This window comes from Hermetia illucens, chromosome 4 (genome assembly GCF_905115235.1).
Source record: "Hermetia illucens chromosome 4, iHerIll2.2.curated.20191125, whole genome shotgun sequence".
In the NCBI taxonomy this organism is placed as follows: domain Eukaryota; kingdom Metazoa; phylum Arthropoda; class Insecta; order Diptera; family Stratiomyidae; genus Hermetia; species Hermetia illucens.
In genome coordinates, this window is record NC_051852.1 from 2,082,485 (window position 1) to 2,102,997 (window position 20,513).

A 20,513-nucleotide genomic window follows, 5' to 3' on the forward strand; every position below is an offset into this window, starting at 1 on the left:
CACAAAACCGCTTCGTCCATCCTCTCAATTGTTCAGATCAACGGGAGATTACCCCACACATTGTCCTAAAGAATTGCATCAAGCATTTCCACCATCCTTTCTTCGATTACCAAGCACTGCCTTCTCAACGCCCATCTCTCCACTGATTGGGAGAATGCTTGAATAACTCCCATCTCCAAAAAGCTTAAAATCTCGCTTATTCCCGATGGCTAAACGGGAACTACGATTCCATCCTATCTTGCCGGTAAGATTATCGAGCGCAACCTGAATGAAGTGGCGTTCCACGTCCTTTGTGATCGACGTATCAACGAACGTCTCAAATCTAAAATTTACCGCAATGTCGTCCTTCCAATCGCTCTCTATGGTTCTGAGTGTTGGCCGACCATAAAAGACAATGAACGGCGTCTTGCGGTAATGTAGACGAAGATGCTACGTTGGACTAGTGGCGTCACCCGTTTAGATCACATCCGAAATGAGGATATACGCGATCGTTATGGGGTTGCACCGATCGTGGAAAAGTTGCGAGAGAGGCGTCTTCGATGGTATGGTCACGCAATTCGTGCAAACGAGAATTCACTTGCCAAAATTGGTCTGAACATCGAAGTCGATGGTAAACGACCAAAAGGCAGACCTAAGCAACGGTGGCCTGATACGCTGGATGGGGATTTGAAAGCCTCGAGATTGCACCCAGATCATGCATTCGATAGAGCCAAATGGCGAAGCCGATCACGACGAGCCGACCCCGCTTGTGAACGGGACAAAGGCTGAAGAAAAAGAAGAAGAAGAATTGTTTTTTCCGTAATGCCTCTCATGCAACCCCTGACACAGTCGAAAGCCCTTGGGAAATAGCAGGTGGATAGGGGATTTAAACCCCGCGCACTGTTCCACAATATTCCAAAACGTGCTGTTTAACTGATTTCCATTATTTAAGTCTTATTTGGAAGATAATATTTAACACCTACAACTTATATCAAACGCCTAATCTAGATTTCTAAGTACTAATAATATCACTGAAATAACTGTCAACACTGCTGTTTCAACAAAAGCCATAATTCCGGATTTTTATTTTTACTATCGATTATCAAATAAAGTCATTCTTTGAAAAGCTGAAATAATCTGGGTTGATTGTTATCGGTAGCAATAATTTTATCAGATTATATAAAAAATTCCGTGGATTCTGCTTAAAGTAAAAATACTAATTTATCATATTTCAATGAAAGAATTTGAAGTAGTTGTATCAAGAGAGCTATAATGGTTAGGGTAAACCGATTAATCAAAATCGTATCTTCTGGAAAAAACAAAGACTTTGTATTATTCGAAATTTATTTCATCTCATTCTTTTGATTCGATGTATGTTTGTCCATCTGTCTGCCACACCCGATTAATTCGGAACGGCTAGACCGATTGTCACGAAATTTGGTGAGAACGTGTGGTGTGTGAATCCCTTTACATATAGCAAGTGACATCATTTTGTGTTGAGTTTAAGGGGAATACAATTTTTTTTTCGCAGAATATGACCATGCGGGATATCAAGTGAAAGGTCTCAATTAGTATTGAAACTGGTTCCATATTTGATATCGAGTGAAATGTAAGAAGCGAAGGCTCAAAATATAACCCTAAAAAAGTGTAATACGTCTCGTTCTCACAACCGCCTATCCAATCGAAAATCCTGAAAAAAATCACAGTGATGTACCTAAACCAAATCTAAGCCTAAAAGTACATTCCGTTTCGATATCTGCATCTTAGAAATTTAGCCGGAAGCCTCTCTTAGCGACAGCGCTCTTCATCATAAAAAAATTCTGGTCCTTTAAACATTTTATAACAACAAAAAACAGTCTCATGGGAAAGGATATTGTCACCGAATGTCTTTTTCAACACATTCAAAGTTTGTATGGACCCGGGAATTTTCAATTGAAAAGTCTTCCTACTTTCTAATGACAGTAGTTCAGTAGACCCATTATTTTCTTTCAAAAAAATTATAACCACCCACGAGACAACTGATTTCGCTAAACAAAAAACAACGAGGCTCAGAAAGTCGCCTTTATACATCCCACGTTAGATTAGAGTATCTGATATTTATAAGGATAACGAAATCTATTTTTCTAAATTGGTGATAATAAAACTATTTTTCATAAATTTTAAAATAAATAGGGTAAATTCAGTATTAAACACATGTCTCCTCTCACCAGAATTTTATTCCTTTTATGGAAGGGAAAAACTGGTTCCCGAAACACGGTTCTTATTATCGAAAAAAGGTATCCCCTTTTTTATTTCACGCTATGGCTCAATTTTTAATACTGGATTAACAAAGTTTGAAAGATTTGTACTTTCCCTCTCCAGCCTCTTTGTAGTTAGTTAGTTTAGTTAACTGGGGGGAGCCGCAGCTCCGAGCACTCAGGCCATTATTAGGCCCATTGTACTATCCCCGTATGTTGCCTATTCAATGGCTTCCCGCCTACGGTTTTCGCAGGCTTTAGCGAATCTGAGAACATTCTCAAGAGGCAGAGAGTGTGCAGATTCTTCATTGAAGAAAACCTTGCCAAGGTGCCTTCGTCTGAGATCTGAGGATGCCGGGCAACTGCATAAAAAGTGCAGGGCTGTCTCCTCCTCCTCCTCACATTAGCTGCACACAGCCGAAACCACTACCCCAATCTTTTCCATATGGTAGTTTAACGGGCAGTGTTCCGTTAAAAGCCCTACTAGGGTTTTCATGTCCCACTTCTTAAGGGACAACAAAAATGCCGCTCTAGTGGCCCTAGGCTCCTTCACAAGGATTCTCGCTTGCCGGCAAGAGTCCAAATTTCTCCACTCGGTTGCGTGAATCCTTGCAATTTCACCCTTCAGAGTAGACTTGACAGTAGATGGTCGGATTCCAAGAGCTGGTTCTGGTCCCACCATTGTAAATCCAGACCCTCGGCGAGCCAGTCTATCAGCCTCCTCATTACCGGCGATTTTGGAGTGCCCCGGCACCCACATCAGGAATGTTTCGTTCAGTCGGCCAAGTTTCAGCAGCACCTGGTGACAACTTCACATCAACTGGCTTGATATGTTGTTGCCATTTAGTGTTGATAATACCGCCGGACTGTCGGAACAGATTCGAATGGTGCGACCCCTCCATTTTTGTCGCAGACATGCTTCTGTTGCCAATGAAATGGCATATATCTCCGCCAGGAATATGGTCGTCATTTTTTCGAGGGGTCGGGCCAGTTCTATAATCGGATTCTCCGAGAACACACCTGCACCCGATCCATCCTCCGTGACTGACCCGTCGGTGAAGATTATTAGGTCTGTAATCTGAAAAGACTCATGGCCACTTGTCGACCATTCTTCTCTTTCGGTGATTACGACAGTGTATGTCTTTTCCAAGACGAATCTGGAAACCATATGATCGGTCGGCATCAGGGCTACCGAATGTTTTTCAAGGAATTTCCAGATAGACGCATGCCCGTTGGATTGGCCGTCTTTCCACGTCCCAATGGTATCGAGCCTATATGCGTCGTTGGCCGCTTTCCGTTTTACCTCCAAGTGAATGGGGATAGATTTAGGATAGCTTCAAGTGCCGCAGTCGGCGTAGTACTCATTGCTCCAGCAATACTTAGACAACCAAGTCTTTGAATCTGCGTTAGCAGCTTCCTGCTGTTAGCAAAGTTCAGTCTTGGCCACCAGACGATGCATGCATACATCAAAATGGGTTTTATTATGGATGTATACATCCAATATATCCGTTTAGGTGAAAGTCCCCAGGTCTTACCTATCGCATTCCTACAGCACCAGAGCAATCTGCAGGATTTCTGATATTGTTCCTGGATATGATGCTTCCACGTTAACTTGGAGTCGAAATGTACTCCTAAGTACTTGACTGTTTGTGCCAGCTGGATTTCCGCGATGGAGGGCGTATAGCTGCCCCACCTCTGACGTTCCCCGTGAACATAACTAGTCCAGTCTTCCTAGCGTTCACCGTGAGCCCGTTGCGGAGGCACCAGCTGTGGATTACATGCAGAGTTGCATTCAAGCGGTCACATACTGTGTCCGCAAACTTGCCGGTAATTATTACGGCTAGGTCGTCCGGTCGTCCTCTTTGTAACGTATTCAGCTGTACAAGCAACGTAACGATGATGACAATGATATGTGGTCCTAAATAAAAAGAATTTTGTAGTGTCCTTGTGAGAAAGACAGCTGTATGATATTCAGTTCCGTTGTTCCTTCGATCGATTAAATTTAGTCCCAATAACAATAACTTAATAAATATTCTTGGAAACTCAGCTATTACCTCGGGGGGCATGTATGCTACACTTTCCATCGGAATATTCAGAACTTTAACATCAGAATTTGAACTGTTTAGCAATAAATAAAAAAACCCATAAAAAATGATCATCTGCACTCTATTAGGAATGTGCGGGTGCATGATTCCTTGCATGGAAAATCATATTTTATTTATACATTTCCTGCTCAGATTTCAGATGCTAATAATAATTACCATAGTGTGTCCTAAAATCAATTATTCTTGATAATATTTCTGTCCATCCTTCGAGAAATAACTCATCACATCACCATCATGAATGGAATTACTTTAATGTTCTCCTCTAGAGACACTACCGAACCAAGATAATTCCCAAATATGAATATGAGCACGTCCCATTCACCTCAAAATCCTAAATCCCTACTAGTTGATAATTGCATTAAGCTAAAAATATTTTTGAAACATAATTGTACCTCAGAATCACCCAGGTTACCTTCTATCAATTTTCAAAAGCCTATTTTTAGTACGACGATGCTTGGAGTGATTTATTTCTTGTAATTGTTATTTTCGCTTCCTCTTCTGCTTCTTAGAACTTTATGTTTCCAATTTTAACGAAGCAGAATTTTCTTTCGTCTTTGGGCACATCTCAGCATCAATTTGACGCTACAAAAGATAAAAACAGACGATATGTACTTGCAGTTCGTCTTCTCTTCCAAAGTAGACCCTTAGAATGGCGGTAATATACGAAAGAAGCGATGGTAGCACAGAAAGACTCCTATTGGCACTACAACTGAATCTACATCAGATTTTGATATAGACATAAATATGGGCTTTAAAAGCTACGCAGACAAAATATCTTATGTGGTAAAAAATTGTTTATGGCAGCATTTCATTTTGGGGCAGTTTAAGGGTGGTGCTTAGAAAAGAGTAATAAAATAAAATTAGTAAGTTGGTTCCTAGCGGATATTGTAAGTCTGATTGATTGACGGTTTTTGGTGTAACGTAGAATTTTCTAGACACATGTCAGTCTGGTCAGCGAATAAAATAGATTTTATTAAGGTTGAAATTATTCATAACGACTCGATAATTTATTATGAAAGTATAATACCATTACAGTGGCATTACTCAAAGTATTATCCATCGTTTTCCACTACCTTTTGCATCTTCCTTGTAAAGTTTACTTACCACATAGCAAAAATTCTTCCGCTTTAGATTTGCTGAACGAATTGATCCAAAGGATTTTGGCCAGGCACGTTTGATGATTGGAACGGCTCAAAAAGATAACGTTGCCCTAGTAATGGCCTTAAATGCTTCTCTCGCCTAACCTAGAATTTTTAGACATACTTTCCACTTAGCATAAGGTCTTGCAAAGTAATTGGAAATTTCAACGAATATCTACGAACTATTTTGTGCGATATCTTCAAATTTTTTTGGCAATTCAAAAGCACATTCGCAGAGGGACAATGATGGATTTTTCTGAAACAGGACGCCAATAATTTTTTCGTCTTATTCGACACTACCTCGACATTACTGCGATATTTGAGAAGTCATCAATAGTCTTCATTTCTTTAAAGCGTTCACCTACTTGCTAACGAATTTTTTCTACGTCTGCATATATTTTACAGCAGCCGTTTGAGTCATTTTAGGTCCTTTGAGGTGCATACACAAGAAAAATCGCTTCGAAGCATAAACGGCATTCATTTTGCTTTTCTCAGCGTGTCTGACACTTTTCGTTCCAAGATGAACTAGACGGAATAGTTAGCTTAAATCCAGCTACTTCGAAGTCAGTGGTGCCTTCTCGGTGATGAAGATTCCAACCGAAAAATATCACCAAACCTGGAAAATCACTGCGGCCGAGGGTTTTCGCAGCCGTGTCCTTCTGTTGGCTCTTCTTGAGTAATTGGCGACGAATTTGATGATTCTGTAATGGTTCATCAGTAAAAACTTTCTTGTCGGTGAAAATGACATTCGTCAGGCGAACACCAATGACCAGACGAATCATTCGGATAGTTTTCGCAAGTCATTTTCATCGTTTCGTGAGAGGGGGAATACAGGCCGACCAGTTTTTTTTTTGGCAATGTTTTGGACGCCGTTTTTGAATAGAAAATAAGGTTCCTGATAATATATAGATCTTCATCCGTAACGTTAAAGTAAATTGGAAATATTTATTCAAATTTATCAAACTCGAGAATGTAGATTATTTCCATTTGGCACAGAACATTGACAGTCCATCTTCGCCGTCCCATCAAATGGGACGTGACAAATTACATCTATACGTCGTCAACTAAAACACGTTAGATGAGTTGGCATCTAAGTATCCAGTAACTTTCTTCTAGAAACATTTTGATCCTACGACTGCGTTTTTCAATTGGCAAGCTCCAGCATAAGATGTTATATAAGTTTTTCTAAGTTTAATTTTGAACACAGGCTCGTCATATAGGGCACTCTGCGTATCTGCAATCCACTCAATCCATACTTGAGTGAAGCATTTGCACTTGCATTTTATTTCTAGTTTAAAAATATGGACTACATCTCTGGTATCTCTGTCCCTTCAATAATATCTAACATACCTTTAACCTAGTATGCTTAGAATCGAATGGGGTTAAGCCATGAGATCCATTCATCTATGGAAACTGAGATAAAAACAACCGTTATTCGGCAAAAAGACATGATGGAAATAAATCGACCGCTTTCATGGAAATGAGCATGCGACTCGAATATTGCTTACTACCGGTGTGGGGAAAATCTTGACGGATTACGACCTCACCCGATACTTCTTCAGTTGAAAATCGCTATGGCCTTTGGGGATTCCCTCCGCCGCGGCATCTAGAGGGTGAATTACATTAGATAATTTATTCAATACTATGAGCCGAAATTAATGAGGCCACCTAGGTAAATAACATAATTTTCGTTTTCCGCCCAAAATAACAAAATGTCCCGTCAAATGGACTACAATTCTCTCTAGATGACATAGTCTGCTCAAGCGCCTATGTCTTCTTCGTCGTTACCAAAATTGAATTACATCGCCCTCGCTGGCGCCCAACTGACATATGACGAAGGGAGAAAGTGGATATTTTTGGAAACATATCGGTTTAAAGATTCCTTGCTTTTTTCGCGGTAGCCAATCCTGAGCGGGCGAAAGAACTCAGTTAAGTGATAAGAAATCAAATTTCCAAAATTTGCAAAAATTAATTTTAAACCAAAAAAGTTATTTTGACCGTGCGGATAGATCTAGGGAGCGAAAAGTGCCAGCAAAGGGAGCCATCTACTTTTTTGTAAACGGGGAGAGCCAAGCAGTCAACATGTAACGGAAACTCATGAAGTCTTCATTAAAATAACAGCGAACCAAGGATTCATTTTTCAAAGCTATGGCTACTTTAAGTCTCTTGAAGTTTTCTTCTTTTTCTTCAACCTTTGTCTCGTTCAAAAGCCGGATCGGCTCGTCGTGATCAGTTGAGTTATTTTATTCGATTATATACCTAATTTGGATGGAATCGAGAAGCTCTCAAATCACTATTTAGAGTATAAAGTCATCTTGCTTCAGGCGGCTTTTAGGTTGTTTTCCCTTGAGTGTGTCGTATTTAGTATCTCGCAATTTTCCCACAATGCAAAGCTCATACAGTGCTATAATCCCTACCATGAGGGTGGAAAATTTGAGTACCGTGGAATTTAGAAAAACTGACGAGATTCATGGGGGTGTGTTGATGTCTAATGTACCTTAAGTTATCTAGACAATCACAAAAATGTAGTCTTCCTTTCGGGATAACGAAGACTGACCAGAAGAGAAACATTGGGGACGACCAAGTACATCAATCAGCCAAGCACATCCATACCACAATAAAAAAAAATCAACATAAATCAGTTTCTTCCTCCCGATAAAAGATGGAAGACTTCCAACTGCGCTATAAAAATGAGCCATTCGATATTCCAAACTTCAGATGAGCTAACCTTTTTAAAACTACACAAAAATGCAACTTTTTCTGGCAGATAAGCCCATATTTCATAGAGCCAATAAGACAAGAAGTCAATAAATAGCTAGACATAATATCCAGCGCAAGTCTCGAGTGAAGGTTAAGAGACTGACGTCAATTCAGCAACCCGAAATACGATTTTCAGGAGTCTTATATTGGTGAAACCTACCGTTTTCGAGCCCCAAGTTGGATACGATTTGTAGTGAATGGGACTGGTTGGTGATCAAACCATACTTCACTTTGCGGAGATTTGGGTCTGTCCGAACCTATATGCGGTTTTGCCGAAATATCCTTTGATACGGGCTTATACCGAATTGCACTAGCTAATTCAAGAGTGTGACCAACTTACTTGGCACTTTTGTCCCTCATACTTCATTGAACGAAATATCACATGTCATCCACCGGGCGCATTTGGACTTGCGCCAAATTGAGTCTTGAAATGAGGATATCAGTCAAAATCGAGGCAAACACATTGAGGCCTAGACCGGGGCATTCTCAACCACATATGTAGAGTTGAAAACCCTGCTACCTGGATATTGCTATCGAGGCAGGAAAACCATATCGGGTTGCATTCACGCTTAATACTTCATAATCTTTCAGCTTCTATCAGTACCATATGCTTAGTCTGAACTACCCACCCAAATGACAGGAGTAAACTTTTCTTCCAGCCAATTAGCTACAACGCTTTTCTCATTTGCTGTCCATGGTGCAAGCGCACTCCGTCAATTAGTTTCAGAACTAAAAACATAACTACCACTGCCTTGAGAAATGATTCATGAATGATTTATATAAAATACTATAATAAGATATACGAATTGGAGTTCTAATATCCTTTTTGTATGTTCCTAATTCAATCGCAAACTTGGCCTAAATTTTAAAATTTGTCAAACCAGCAAAACTCCCTCCTTAATTGATGGGACTTATTTCTCTATTTTTATATGGTATTCATCAATCATACTCGTCCGCTAGGCACTCAGACATCTGGTTCATATTCAATCTGAAAACAATTTTCATCTTCCCCAGATGCAATTACAAGAATTTTGCATTTTATGATTGTGACTCATCAAAAATCATTAAATAGGCACTTGGAAATATTGGTTAGATTCGAAAATAAATTGAAATAAATGGAATGAGGAATGCGTTAAAATATGATGGCTTTCAGAGGCGCCTCTACTATTACCACTGAACGGGATTCTATTGAGTTTTAGATAGATATGCGGTCAAAGAATTGTTTTAAGTTCACATTCTTATGATGAGAAAAGTTGAAGCTCATGGTTATGGTCTATCAAAAAAATTAAGTGCACTCAAAAGTGATGACTAAAGTTGTTTTGATTCTATCTATGATTAGATAGGAGAACAACTGGGCATTTAATAAAGAAAATGCAACCTAGTCAGTAAATGTAGAGATGCTTGGAAGTCAATTTTGATTCTCTGTTATTTGCTGGAATTACGTTATTCACTTTGTGAAGTACAAAACATATCTAGGCAACGAATGTAGTTAGTCTAAGGTAGAATCTGAACAATAAAATGGACGTATAGAAAGTGCTTTGAAAAGTTCGCAAATATTAGCTTTTGGTTGTATTGAATTTACAGATTTTGTCAAAGAGGATATGGGAAGAGATAAGGCTCCCAATAATTCGAACTCCTCAGCTTGTAACCTTGGTAATTCGAATAAATTCTTTGTAGGGACGAAGATTTTTTTCTTCGGGAAAGAGTGTGTGAAACCACTCTATAATTCGGCCACCCTTTTCTATAATTCGAAGTTTTCTTTTGGACCTCTCGAGTCCCACGAATTGTTGAGTCAAGTCAAGTCATTTTTCTGCCAGTCCGTTCGTAGTTTTCCGTCAAAATGAGTGCCCGAAAAAAGTATGTTAGTTTGTGTTTCCGAAAAAAAGAAAATAATTGCGGCCGTAAAGGATCCATAAACCAGATGCCACCAAAAGTTATAATATTCCACCATCTACATTGTTAAAAATTCTCAAAAATTAAAGGGAACATTTTGGGAAGCAGACAGCATGAAAAGTGCAAGGGGACCAGAGGTGGTATGTTTCCACGTTTACAGGATTCCTTAATCAAATGGTTCAGACATTGTTATCGTCAAAATTTACCTGTTGGGGGGTTTTTATTAAAGTCAAAAGCTCTTGAATACGTATCACAATTGGGCGTTTCTGATTTCAAAAAAAGCGAAGGATGGCTAACCAATTTCAAAACTCGATACGACATTTCTTTCAAAAAGTTATTACCGAGTGTTGATAAAGATGTATGGTCCGAATGAAAATTTGAACTAAAGAATCTCATATAAAATTATGCACTAAGCAATATTCTCAATGAGACAGATCTTTTCTTTAAATGTGTTTCTGATCGCACATTAACGTTGCTGTTTGCCACCAACATGGATTGGCCGGAAAAGCTGAAACCCTTAGCGCTAGGTTAAGTGAAAATCCCTCGATGCTTCAAAGGTATCAAGCCTTTTCCTACTTCTAATGCAGCAAAAACAAGTCGGGAAACCGGAAGCTAGCGCTTCAGGTACGAAAGGTTTTGTGTATTTCTTTTATAAAGAGATTTGAGTGTGCATTTGTCCCATTAGCATGTAGCACGTAAAATATGCATATATTATGTGAAAATATTCACTTTCAAGTGATATTGACATTCATAGTCTTGAATTTGCAGAGGAGCGACAGTATACCTAGTATAACTTTGTTAGTAATAGTGTGATTTTCCCCAGAATCATGCTCTATGCTGTAACCTACATTGCTGCAAAATTTGGTGATTCTAGGGTGAACTTAAGGGGGGTTTTCCTTTCAATTACTAAAAATTATAGTAATGTACTATTATTAACTTTATTTGAACAGGTATCGGAATGTAGGATATTTCGGAGCCTAGGCACCATATAGTGGCACCCGCCTGATTTTTTTCAGATTTTTCGGTTCGGTAGCTCCTGAGAATGGGTTCGTTAAAAAAATGACCACTTTGAACTCCCCCGAAATCCCCACCTTTTCAACGAAAGCCAAAACTAAGACCGGTTTCGAAAAGTACTAATCGAGACCTTTAATTTGATACCCCACATGACTATATTTGATGAAAAAAAATTTTACACCCCCCTTTTGCATGTATGGGGACCACCTCTTAAATTCAACGTAAAAGGATGTAACTCACTGTATGTGTGAGCGTTCACAGTTCCCACCTTTCTACCAAATTTGGTGTCAATCGCTATAACCGTCTCCGAGAAAAATGCGTGTGACGGACAGACAGACAGTAAACCGATTTTAATAAGGTTTTGTATTTACACAAAACCTTAAAAAGAAGTTGTCAGAATTATTCTAGACGGTATTCAAAATAAACAAACCCTAAACATCTCTGTAGTGACAGCAAAGATGACAATTGATAAGGCGTGGAAGAACATCATGCAGTCCACCATATCAAACTACTTCAAGAAATGTGGTTTTATCAAGGATTCACAGATTCCACAGGAGGTTCAGGCAACGAAAAAAAAGAAGACGATTCGATAGACACCTGAAACCTGCTTCCTGAAATACGTACGGATTTGACTTTCGAAGAATACATACATTTTAACGATGATGTGGCCATTTGCGGCTGTCTGATACCGACATATTGGCCAGCGCTACAGAAAATCAGGAAGACGGTATTGAAGAGGCTGAGCCCATACCATCTGTATCATAAAGCGTCGACTGTATCTCACACGTACTCCATCCAGTCGCGACCACGCGATAATCTATTCCGAAGGGTAGTTCATTGAGAACAACATTCCAAACTCATATGTATTTTCGTGAAAATATAGATATATTAAATATATCTGAACATTTGCAACTATTTTCACATTCCAAGGTTGACAAGTCTTGCGCTTATGGTTGGACGTTCACGTCCCAAACGCTGTAGTTATATGTAAACAGATTACATCTACAATAGAATGAGTTGGAAAAATATAAGCAACACCTTGCTCGCAGTGACGCGCCTTAAACGTGATTGGTTTACTGATCATAGCCAGCGAGAGAAGCATGAACTCGTTCCTCATTTCCTTTTAGGTTTTATTACAGAAATATTCACTGAAAACTGTTAAATGGTCTTACCTAGTATTTAGCGATATTCAACATTTTCTACGTTTTTTTCCATGCGGTTTGAAATGAAGTGAAAATGATAGTTAACCGTAGGAAAAGTGTCCCGTGATAACATGGAGATATCAACTTGATTAGAAATGCATGGACATAACGTTCTCTCGGAATCCATTGACATACATTATGTGCTTTTATGGAGATTACAAAAGCGTAACTCCATTGTGATGGGTAATGGGTTGTCCCATCTTTTTGCTACGTGTTTTAAATTTACTAAATTGTTTAGAGAAATTGAACTAGAAGCTAGATCTGCTGAATTGTATTTCACCCTTTCGCATTGGATTCGTTTCAATGTTAAATATGCAACAATAGCAAAATCGAATATCGATCAGAATTACATGCATCTCCATTCGACTCGAGTAATTTCACACAATTTTCCACGAAATATTGTTGGAAAAATCTGAAATCGTTAAGCGAATGTCATTGATAATCAAATATTATCGCATAGAACATCGATTAAATCATTTGGGTGGGTAAATTCTTCTCCGATTACTAAGTAAGTTGATAAGGGGTCTCGAAAAAAACTATTATGCAATTTTCAAGCAAATCAATTTAAGGGTACTTTTGGGTTAAAAAAAACGCTTCTTTAAATCATTTATTTTAAGAAAACTATTATACTATTTTTGCGCATTGAAGTATTTGTCAAAAAGTATGCGAAACAATTTTTTTGAACTCTTTTATTTAATTTTGGCTCCTGTAGAAGGCGTTGCTCAAAAGATGTTTTAAACGGGGAGACACCTTTCTGAGCAGCTGTAACAGATAGAGTGAAAATTCCAACGGGATTTGATTCACAAGATTCAAAACTAGTGGCCAAACCTCTAAAAATTCAAAATTTTTGCCTACATCACTGGAAAATTTCGTGGTAATAAGATGAACTTAAGGGGGGTTTTGCAGCGAATTACAAAACTGTTATTAACTTTATTTGAAAGCATATCGGTATGGAAGATATTTCGGAGCCTAGGTACCATATAGTGGCAGCCTCCTGATTTTTTCAGGTTTTTCGGTTGGGTAGTTTCTGAGAATGGAACCGCTACACAAACGATCACTTTCAACCACCCACACTCCCCACTTTCCAACAAATATGTTCGGAAAGTACTAACCGAGACCTCTCATTAGATACCCCACATGACTATTTGGTGAAAAAAAATTCACACCCCCCATTTACATGTATGGGGACCTCCCCTTAAATTCGACGTAACAAGATGTAACTCACTATATGCGTGAGCGTTCACAGTTCTCAACTTTCCATCAAATTTGGTGCCAATCGCTGCTACAGTCTTTGAGAAAAATGCGTGTGACGAACAGACAGACAGTAAACCGATTTTAATAAGGTTTTATTTTACATAAAACCTTAAAAATGGCTTTACGAAATTTTCGAGGCTGCTATTCGTTGGCTACAATTTTTTTAATAAAAAGTTAAAAATTGACGGCGTGGTGATTCCGGGTCACTGAGACGTTAAAAAAACGGGGTTTTAATCAGCATGAAATTCTCTATAGAAAGGAATATTCGGGTCCTTTATCTCATCATCATCATCATCATCAACGGCGCAACAACCGGTATCCGGTCTAGGCCTGCCTTAATAAGGAACTCCAGACATCCCGGTTTTGCGCCGAGGTCCACCAATTCGATATCCCTAAAAGCTGTCTGGCGTCCTGGCCCACGCCATCGCTCCATCTTAGGCAGGGTCTGCCTCGTCTTCTTTTCCTACCATAGATATTGCCCTTATAGACTTTCCGGATGGGATCATCTTCATCCTTTATCTGCTTTTGTTTAAAAAAGGGCAAAATGCAGCTGCAGCGGAGAATGAAATTAATCAGGTTTTGGGACGAGATATCTGCAACGATCGTTTTCCAATTTTCGAGAAGCCAATTTTGACTGAACAATGAACTACGTGGTCAACAAGGTAGCAGTGCTGATGCTCTTAAATGCATGCCAATTTTTATTTAGCAGACAAGCATACCCACAATTATATACCGTATGGAGTCAGCTCAATCTAGCTTAGTCACTTTTCTTCTATACGCAACGTACATGACCGCATTTTCCTCCTCTCCTCTGCCTTTCGCAGTTTGTTTTGGATAGATGTGATCATGGATCATCCCAATTCACTTGATGTGCTACCATTTTCGGCGCCAGATTTTCTGGTACCAGCATCTCTCCTAGATTTTCCTCTAGATTCCTCCTTTATTCCACAAACCTCGGAAAGTGGAAGAATACATGCTCAGGGTCCTCTGGGACTCCATTGCAATTTGGACAGTCGGGTCAGGTTTACAATTTAAACCTGGTATTGGCGATATCCTCCGTGCACCGTGAGGAACTGGGTGAGATTATAATTAATCTCACGGTTTCGTCTCTCCAACTACTCCTTGATGGCAAGGATGAGCCTGTGAGTCCACCGACAATTTTCCGATCGTCCCCACCGCTTGGGTCTCTCCCTCTCCCTCATTCGTTTGCTATCTCATTTGACAAGTTGTCAATCGGCATCATTCCAGAGATGACGCATGCTGCATCATCTGAGACAGTCCTAAAGGCAGAGCATACTCTGAGGGCTGTCCTCTTGTAGACTGCACCCAGTTTGTTATCGTTAACTGACATCCGCAACGCCTTGTTCCAAACTGGGGTCGCATAGAGCATGATTGCGGTTACCACACTGACTATAAGTAACCTAGAGGTATACCGTGGCCCTCCACGTTCGGTACCATCCTTACCAGAGCCATACTTGCAGTGGATGATTTGTCGAATACACACTGCAAGTGTTGCCTATAACTGAGCTTCCTGTCTATCACCACTCCCAAATATTTCATGGTCGGCTTGGAACTGATGATATGACTTTCGTTTCAGGCGCAATTTCCCTCCCGCGCTTAGTGATGAGGACCACTGCAGTTTTTTCCTCCGCAAGTGCCACTCCAGAGCTCTCTAGCCAACTTTTAACAGCTCTGATCGCCTGAGTATAACTCAGCATCTTCGAGATGCTTTGCGACAACAACCAGCATTATTTCGTCAGCGTAACCCACCTCCATAGCTTCTCCCAAAAGGGGAAGATTAAGTACATCGTTCTTCATGATGTTTCACAGTAGTAGGCCCAATACGGAGCCCTGCGGAACACCCGCGGAAACAACGTACTCTTGGGGACCGTCATCGGTGTCATACCAAAGCCTCCTTTCAGCTAAATAACTATCGACAACATTTGCTAGGGATTTGCGTATTATATTCCAATTGGCCGAATTGAATGCATTTTTCACGTCCAGGGTTACTAGAGGCGTGATGCGAAGACCAAGTTTATAATATAGTCATGCTGATCGACAACCGAGCGGTGATTATGGCGTTCTACTCAGTGGTGACATCCAGGCTGGTGGGTGCAGGGAGCCGCTGAACAGTGTGGGCAGCACGATCAAAGTCATCTTCTTTGGCTGACCTGGAAGCCAACATTGAAGGGGATGAAACGAGCTGACTGACTGGCCAGGTGGGACTCCATTCTCGGTAGTTTCTATCTGGGGACAGTTTGCATCTTATTGGTAACTGTCACAAGCAGGAACGTTAGTAACTACTAATTTCAGATGGCGAAGGCTCATCACCTCCTGTACCAGGCGCGTACAAATGCAAGCAAGTTTAAAGCGGTATTCACAAGGTCTATAGGGGAACATACCACCAAACTCGGTATACGTAACAATTCGCGTTGGTGAAGCTGCGGATTATAAGGAGAAAGCTTAGAACAATTCTTTAGAGATCTCTAGTTGCAAAATGGAGGACGTGAGGCTATCGACGGACTGGACTTTGCCCCCTTACTCTTGAAACACCAATCATGATCTTAGAGATTTGCGACATCAAAACGGCGCATCACTGTGCTAATTGAACTTCTCGGACCGGCCACTAATATCCGCTTACTTACCTACCCTACCCTAAAATTTTTAATAGCTGATTTTAACGGGACGATGTGAGTCAGTACTTCGGCGCTAGCTACCCAGCTTAGTGTTGAAAATACATATACATATATATGTCTGTACGATGACGGTACACCAAAAGGCTTACCAGCTTTAGACAACAGTTCTAACTGGCACCAAATATCGGCCTTGAGAAATAACTCTAGTTTGTTGCGTTCTAAGACACAGGAAAGATCCCATCCCCTTGTCTCCAGTAACTGCACAAATATGTCCGGCCTCGATTCAACAGGCAGATTGAATCAAGGTTTTACTGAAAATCGGTAACAGTTTTCCCCTATTTACTACTACTGCCGCTTCCTAAAACAACAAACAAAGTTCTCTGAAGCAGTTTCTATTGCTTTCTGTACCAGAGGTTGCTAGCTTGCTTGATGGTATGGTTTTCTTTCTTTCATTTCTCTGGGTCGCTTATTTGGCACGGTGACATGCTGACCAAAAGTCAGACAGTTCACTGTAGCACTTCATTCCACATTCTACACAGGAATATCTACCGTCTTGGCAAGGATTAGTCGCACATCATTCCGGTGCACTCCTTTATACCTTTTTCTTAGATTTTTTTTATTCAACCTTAACGCAGCCATCATGGACTTTCTATTTTTGAATGTCGATATTGGCTCGTTTGCAAACACTTTCATTTTCAATGATAACGAAGTTTCAGCAACTTTTCACGAAGTGAGCCAGACAGATTTTGCTTTTAGGTACCTTAGGTAGTGGTTGTCTGGATATATATGGTTACCCTTCACCCCATGGTAGGGTATAGCGCCTCAACCACAACTGCGCGCCATCGCTCACGGTTACCTGAAATGCACTTCAGCTCCCCGCAAGACTTGCTGAGACGCTCCCACTCCTCCTCCACTGTTATGCGCCAAGTACCCTTGGGCGACCCACACTTCACCCATCTTGGAAGAATGGATTCCACTGCATGGCGTAGCCCGAAATGCAATTGTCGCCCTTCTTAAAGTGTGAACTATCCACTGCCACTTCCGTCTTCCGATCACAGCGTGTACCAGTGGCAGGCCTTTGCACCGACCAATTTCTTTATATGAAATAGGGTCAAACCTGTGCGGTGTAGATAAAAAAAAGCTCCCTAAAAATATCAGGACCTGGACTGTACCACGACAGAAGTTGGGCGAAATACATCAACAACTTTACAATGCCTTGCTGAAACCTCCAATGATCAAAACCAACCATTAGTCGCCACCTCAAAGAAATTGGAAAAGTGAAAAAACTCAATCGATGGATGCCACATGAATTAACCGAAAGAAACAAAATGCACAGAATTGAGGTAGCCTCTTCATTGCTGATGGGACAAGAGAAGGAATCGCTTTTGAAGAGAATTGTGACTTGTGATGAAGAATGGATTCTGTGCGATAATAGGTAACATTGAGGACAGTGGTTGAATCGCGGAGATTCTTCCAGGCACCAAGCAAGAGCGGAACTGCACCCTAAGAAGGTCATAATGACTGTTTGGTGGAGTTCTGAAGGCGTCATTCACTATTCTTTCCTGAATCCCGGCGAAATGATAACTACGGAGTCCTATTGTCCACAATTGGGCAAAATTGCGTTTAAAACAGCACAATAACACCCGACCGCACGTATCTCGTTTGACGCTCCAAAAGGTGCAGGTTGCCGGACGAAGTTTGGACTTAAAACTGTCGCTTCTACCCTACTGAAAATCCTCAATTAATTGAAGAATAGCCTTTCTTGAATCAAAAAGTGACTGTGTGGTGCGGTGTTTGTGCGGAAAGGTTATTGGAGCGTTCTTTTTCGAAAATGATGTAGGAGCCTCTGTTACTATCAATGACGAGCGTTACCAAGCCATGATTCCTGATTTTGTCTTGCCAATCATCGAAGGAAATGACATGGCAGGCTTCTGATTTCAGCAGGACGGAGCAACTTGCTACACTTCACGCGCTACAATTGATTTTTTGAACCCATTGTTCCCCGGAAAGTTGATATCCAAAAATGGTGATTTTGGATGGCCACCGAGATCACCAGATTTGACGCCACCAGACTTTTTTCTGTGGGGCTATCTCAAATCCAAGGTATACATCAACAATCCAAGGACTCTAGCTCAACTCAAAAACAACATTTGACGCGAAATAGCCGGCATATCGGCCAAAACCATGGAAAACGCTAAAAAAAGCGCCATCAAGGCCAAATGCAAAAATTTGAGTCGATGGCTGTCTGTCAAACTCGTTTTTTTTCTGGAAACGGCTAGACCGATTGTCACGAAATATGGTTAGACTGTGTAGTCTGTTTTTCCCTCTATATACAGCAAGTGACGCAATTTTGTGTTAAGTTGAAGGGGGCGCTCCTCCCCACACATGCTAAAGGAGGGTGCAAATTTTTTTTTAAAGAATTTGGCTTTATGGGGTCTGAAACCCTGGCTCAATTAGTACTTTACGAAACTGGTTTCATATTTGATCTCGGGTGAAACGTATGGGAGTTGGGACTCAAAATATGACCCCCAAAAAGTGTAATAGGTTTCGTTCTCAGAGCCTATCCAACCGAAAAATCTGAAAAAAATCACAGTGGTGTATCTAAACGAAATCTAGGCCCCAAAATACATCCCGTTCCAATATCTGCACAAATAAAGTTAATAATAGCATATTTTAGAAATTTAGTCTGAATCCCCCTTGAGTTCATGCTAGAAGTACAAAATTTGGCAGTGATATAAAGCATAATTCTGGGAAGTTTAAAGGAAAGCCAACTATTATTAACAAAATTATAGAAGGTGAATTTTTACGTTTTATATTAATTTCATGAATTCCCCTTATCATGTCTCTTTATCTTAAATTCAATTTACTACGACTGAAAAAACTAGTATTCACCAATAAGCATTTTCTTGTTTTTCATTGCAGGCTCGGCAGCGCGCATCAGTGAAATGGCTTTTATCGAAAGCATTCAACAATCGCGTTCCCGAAAATTTAAAGGAACCATTCTATCGCGATCATGAGAATCAAGAGCATCTTAAACCGCAGATTGTTGTTGGACTGGGAAATGCCACGCTTTATTGTCAAACATTATCTAATTTATATTCGGATCCAAACTACCAAAGTCTTAATCACTGGTCAATATTACAGACGCTTGCTAGAAAAGGAGTGCCAGTCACTGAATCTCCCGATATGCCTCTTACGGAGACAGTTTTAATTCAGACGAATCCAATAAGATTAGTAAGTTGATTATTTATAATGCGGTCATCACATAATCGAACAGTAATATTCGAATGGTTCCATATGTTTATATCAGACTTATATTTCCCTATGTAAAATTTTATTAGATCGAAGCGCATTGAGTCTTGAGCGCCATAACCTATTTAGAAAACTCACTGCTGATCAATTTCCTATCGAATTTAGAACAGATTCATTGCTTACACGTCTACCTTAGCAAAAATTGAAACGAATGGTGCATGTTGTAAAATCTTGTTGTTGAATAGACACAAAATGTATATATGACTGCATTTAAAGTGATGAAATACTGGTGAGCTTAGCCAGTCCGCCTACACTTCGTTTTAATTACGCTTCAATCTAGGCTTTGTCAAATCTATTTGATATATAAAATTCGAGCTGAATAACAACTACCATTCATTACATAAATAATTTTCTTAACTAAACAGAATGCCCACATGGCTGTGATAGAAGCACTTATGATTTTATACGCAAAAGAAATATCTTCGGGCGATCGGGTACCAAATGCAATAAGAAGGTGGGTACAAAACAACACCATAATCAGTTATTTACCAAACAAATATAGTAATATGGAAACTAAACCTTGAACAACTTATTCCCTGTAGAATCTCTGGATATAATTCATCATCGGTGACCACTTCAAATTATGAATCAGCTTTACTTAGCTGGGTGTCTCACGTATGTGCCGCATTGAAAAAGCGTATAGACCAGGAAATTGAAAGCGGAGCAGTTGATGAGAATGTTAGCATCGTGAATATACACGAGCAAATGTACACTCAGAACCAAAATCAATATTAATTCATCTCAATTACAGGGGCAACGACTACAATCTCCTGATATACCACCCGTGCGTGACTTTCAGGATTTATGTGATGGTGTCTGCTTAGCTTTTCTTATTTCGTATTATTGCCCGAAAGTTATTCCTTGGACTGTGGTTAGAATAAATTATTTGCCAGCCGTCGAGGTTAGTTGAATTATTGAGAATAAATGAATAGTTTGGATGTAAAAAAAGGAGCAACATCCATTTTTCGTCTGCATCATTTTC

General features: G+C 40.0%; 1 protein-coding gene across 28 annotated transcripts in view; it reads left to right on the forward strand.

Annotated features, from left to right (window-relative positions):
* LOC119656194 (patronin) overlaps window positions 1-20,513 on the forward strand; it is a 105,968-nt gene that overhangs the window by 55,347 nt on the left and 30,108 nt on the right. For all 28 annotated transcript variants that reach the window (XM_038062552.1, XM_038062548.1, XM_038062549.1 and 25 more), the window contains exons 2-5: window positions 19,142-19,453; window positions 19,897-19,985; window positions 20,074-20,209; window positions 20,283-20,432. In XM_038062552.1, coding sequence (XP_037918480.1) covers window positions 19,142-19,453; window positions 19,897-19,985; window positions 20,074-20,209; window positions 20,283-20,432 — 687 coding nt within the window. The remainder of the gene's footprint in view (window positions 1-19,141; window positions 19,454-19,896; window positions 19,986-20,073; window positions 20,210-20,282; window positions 20,433-20,513) is intronic.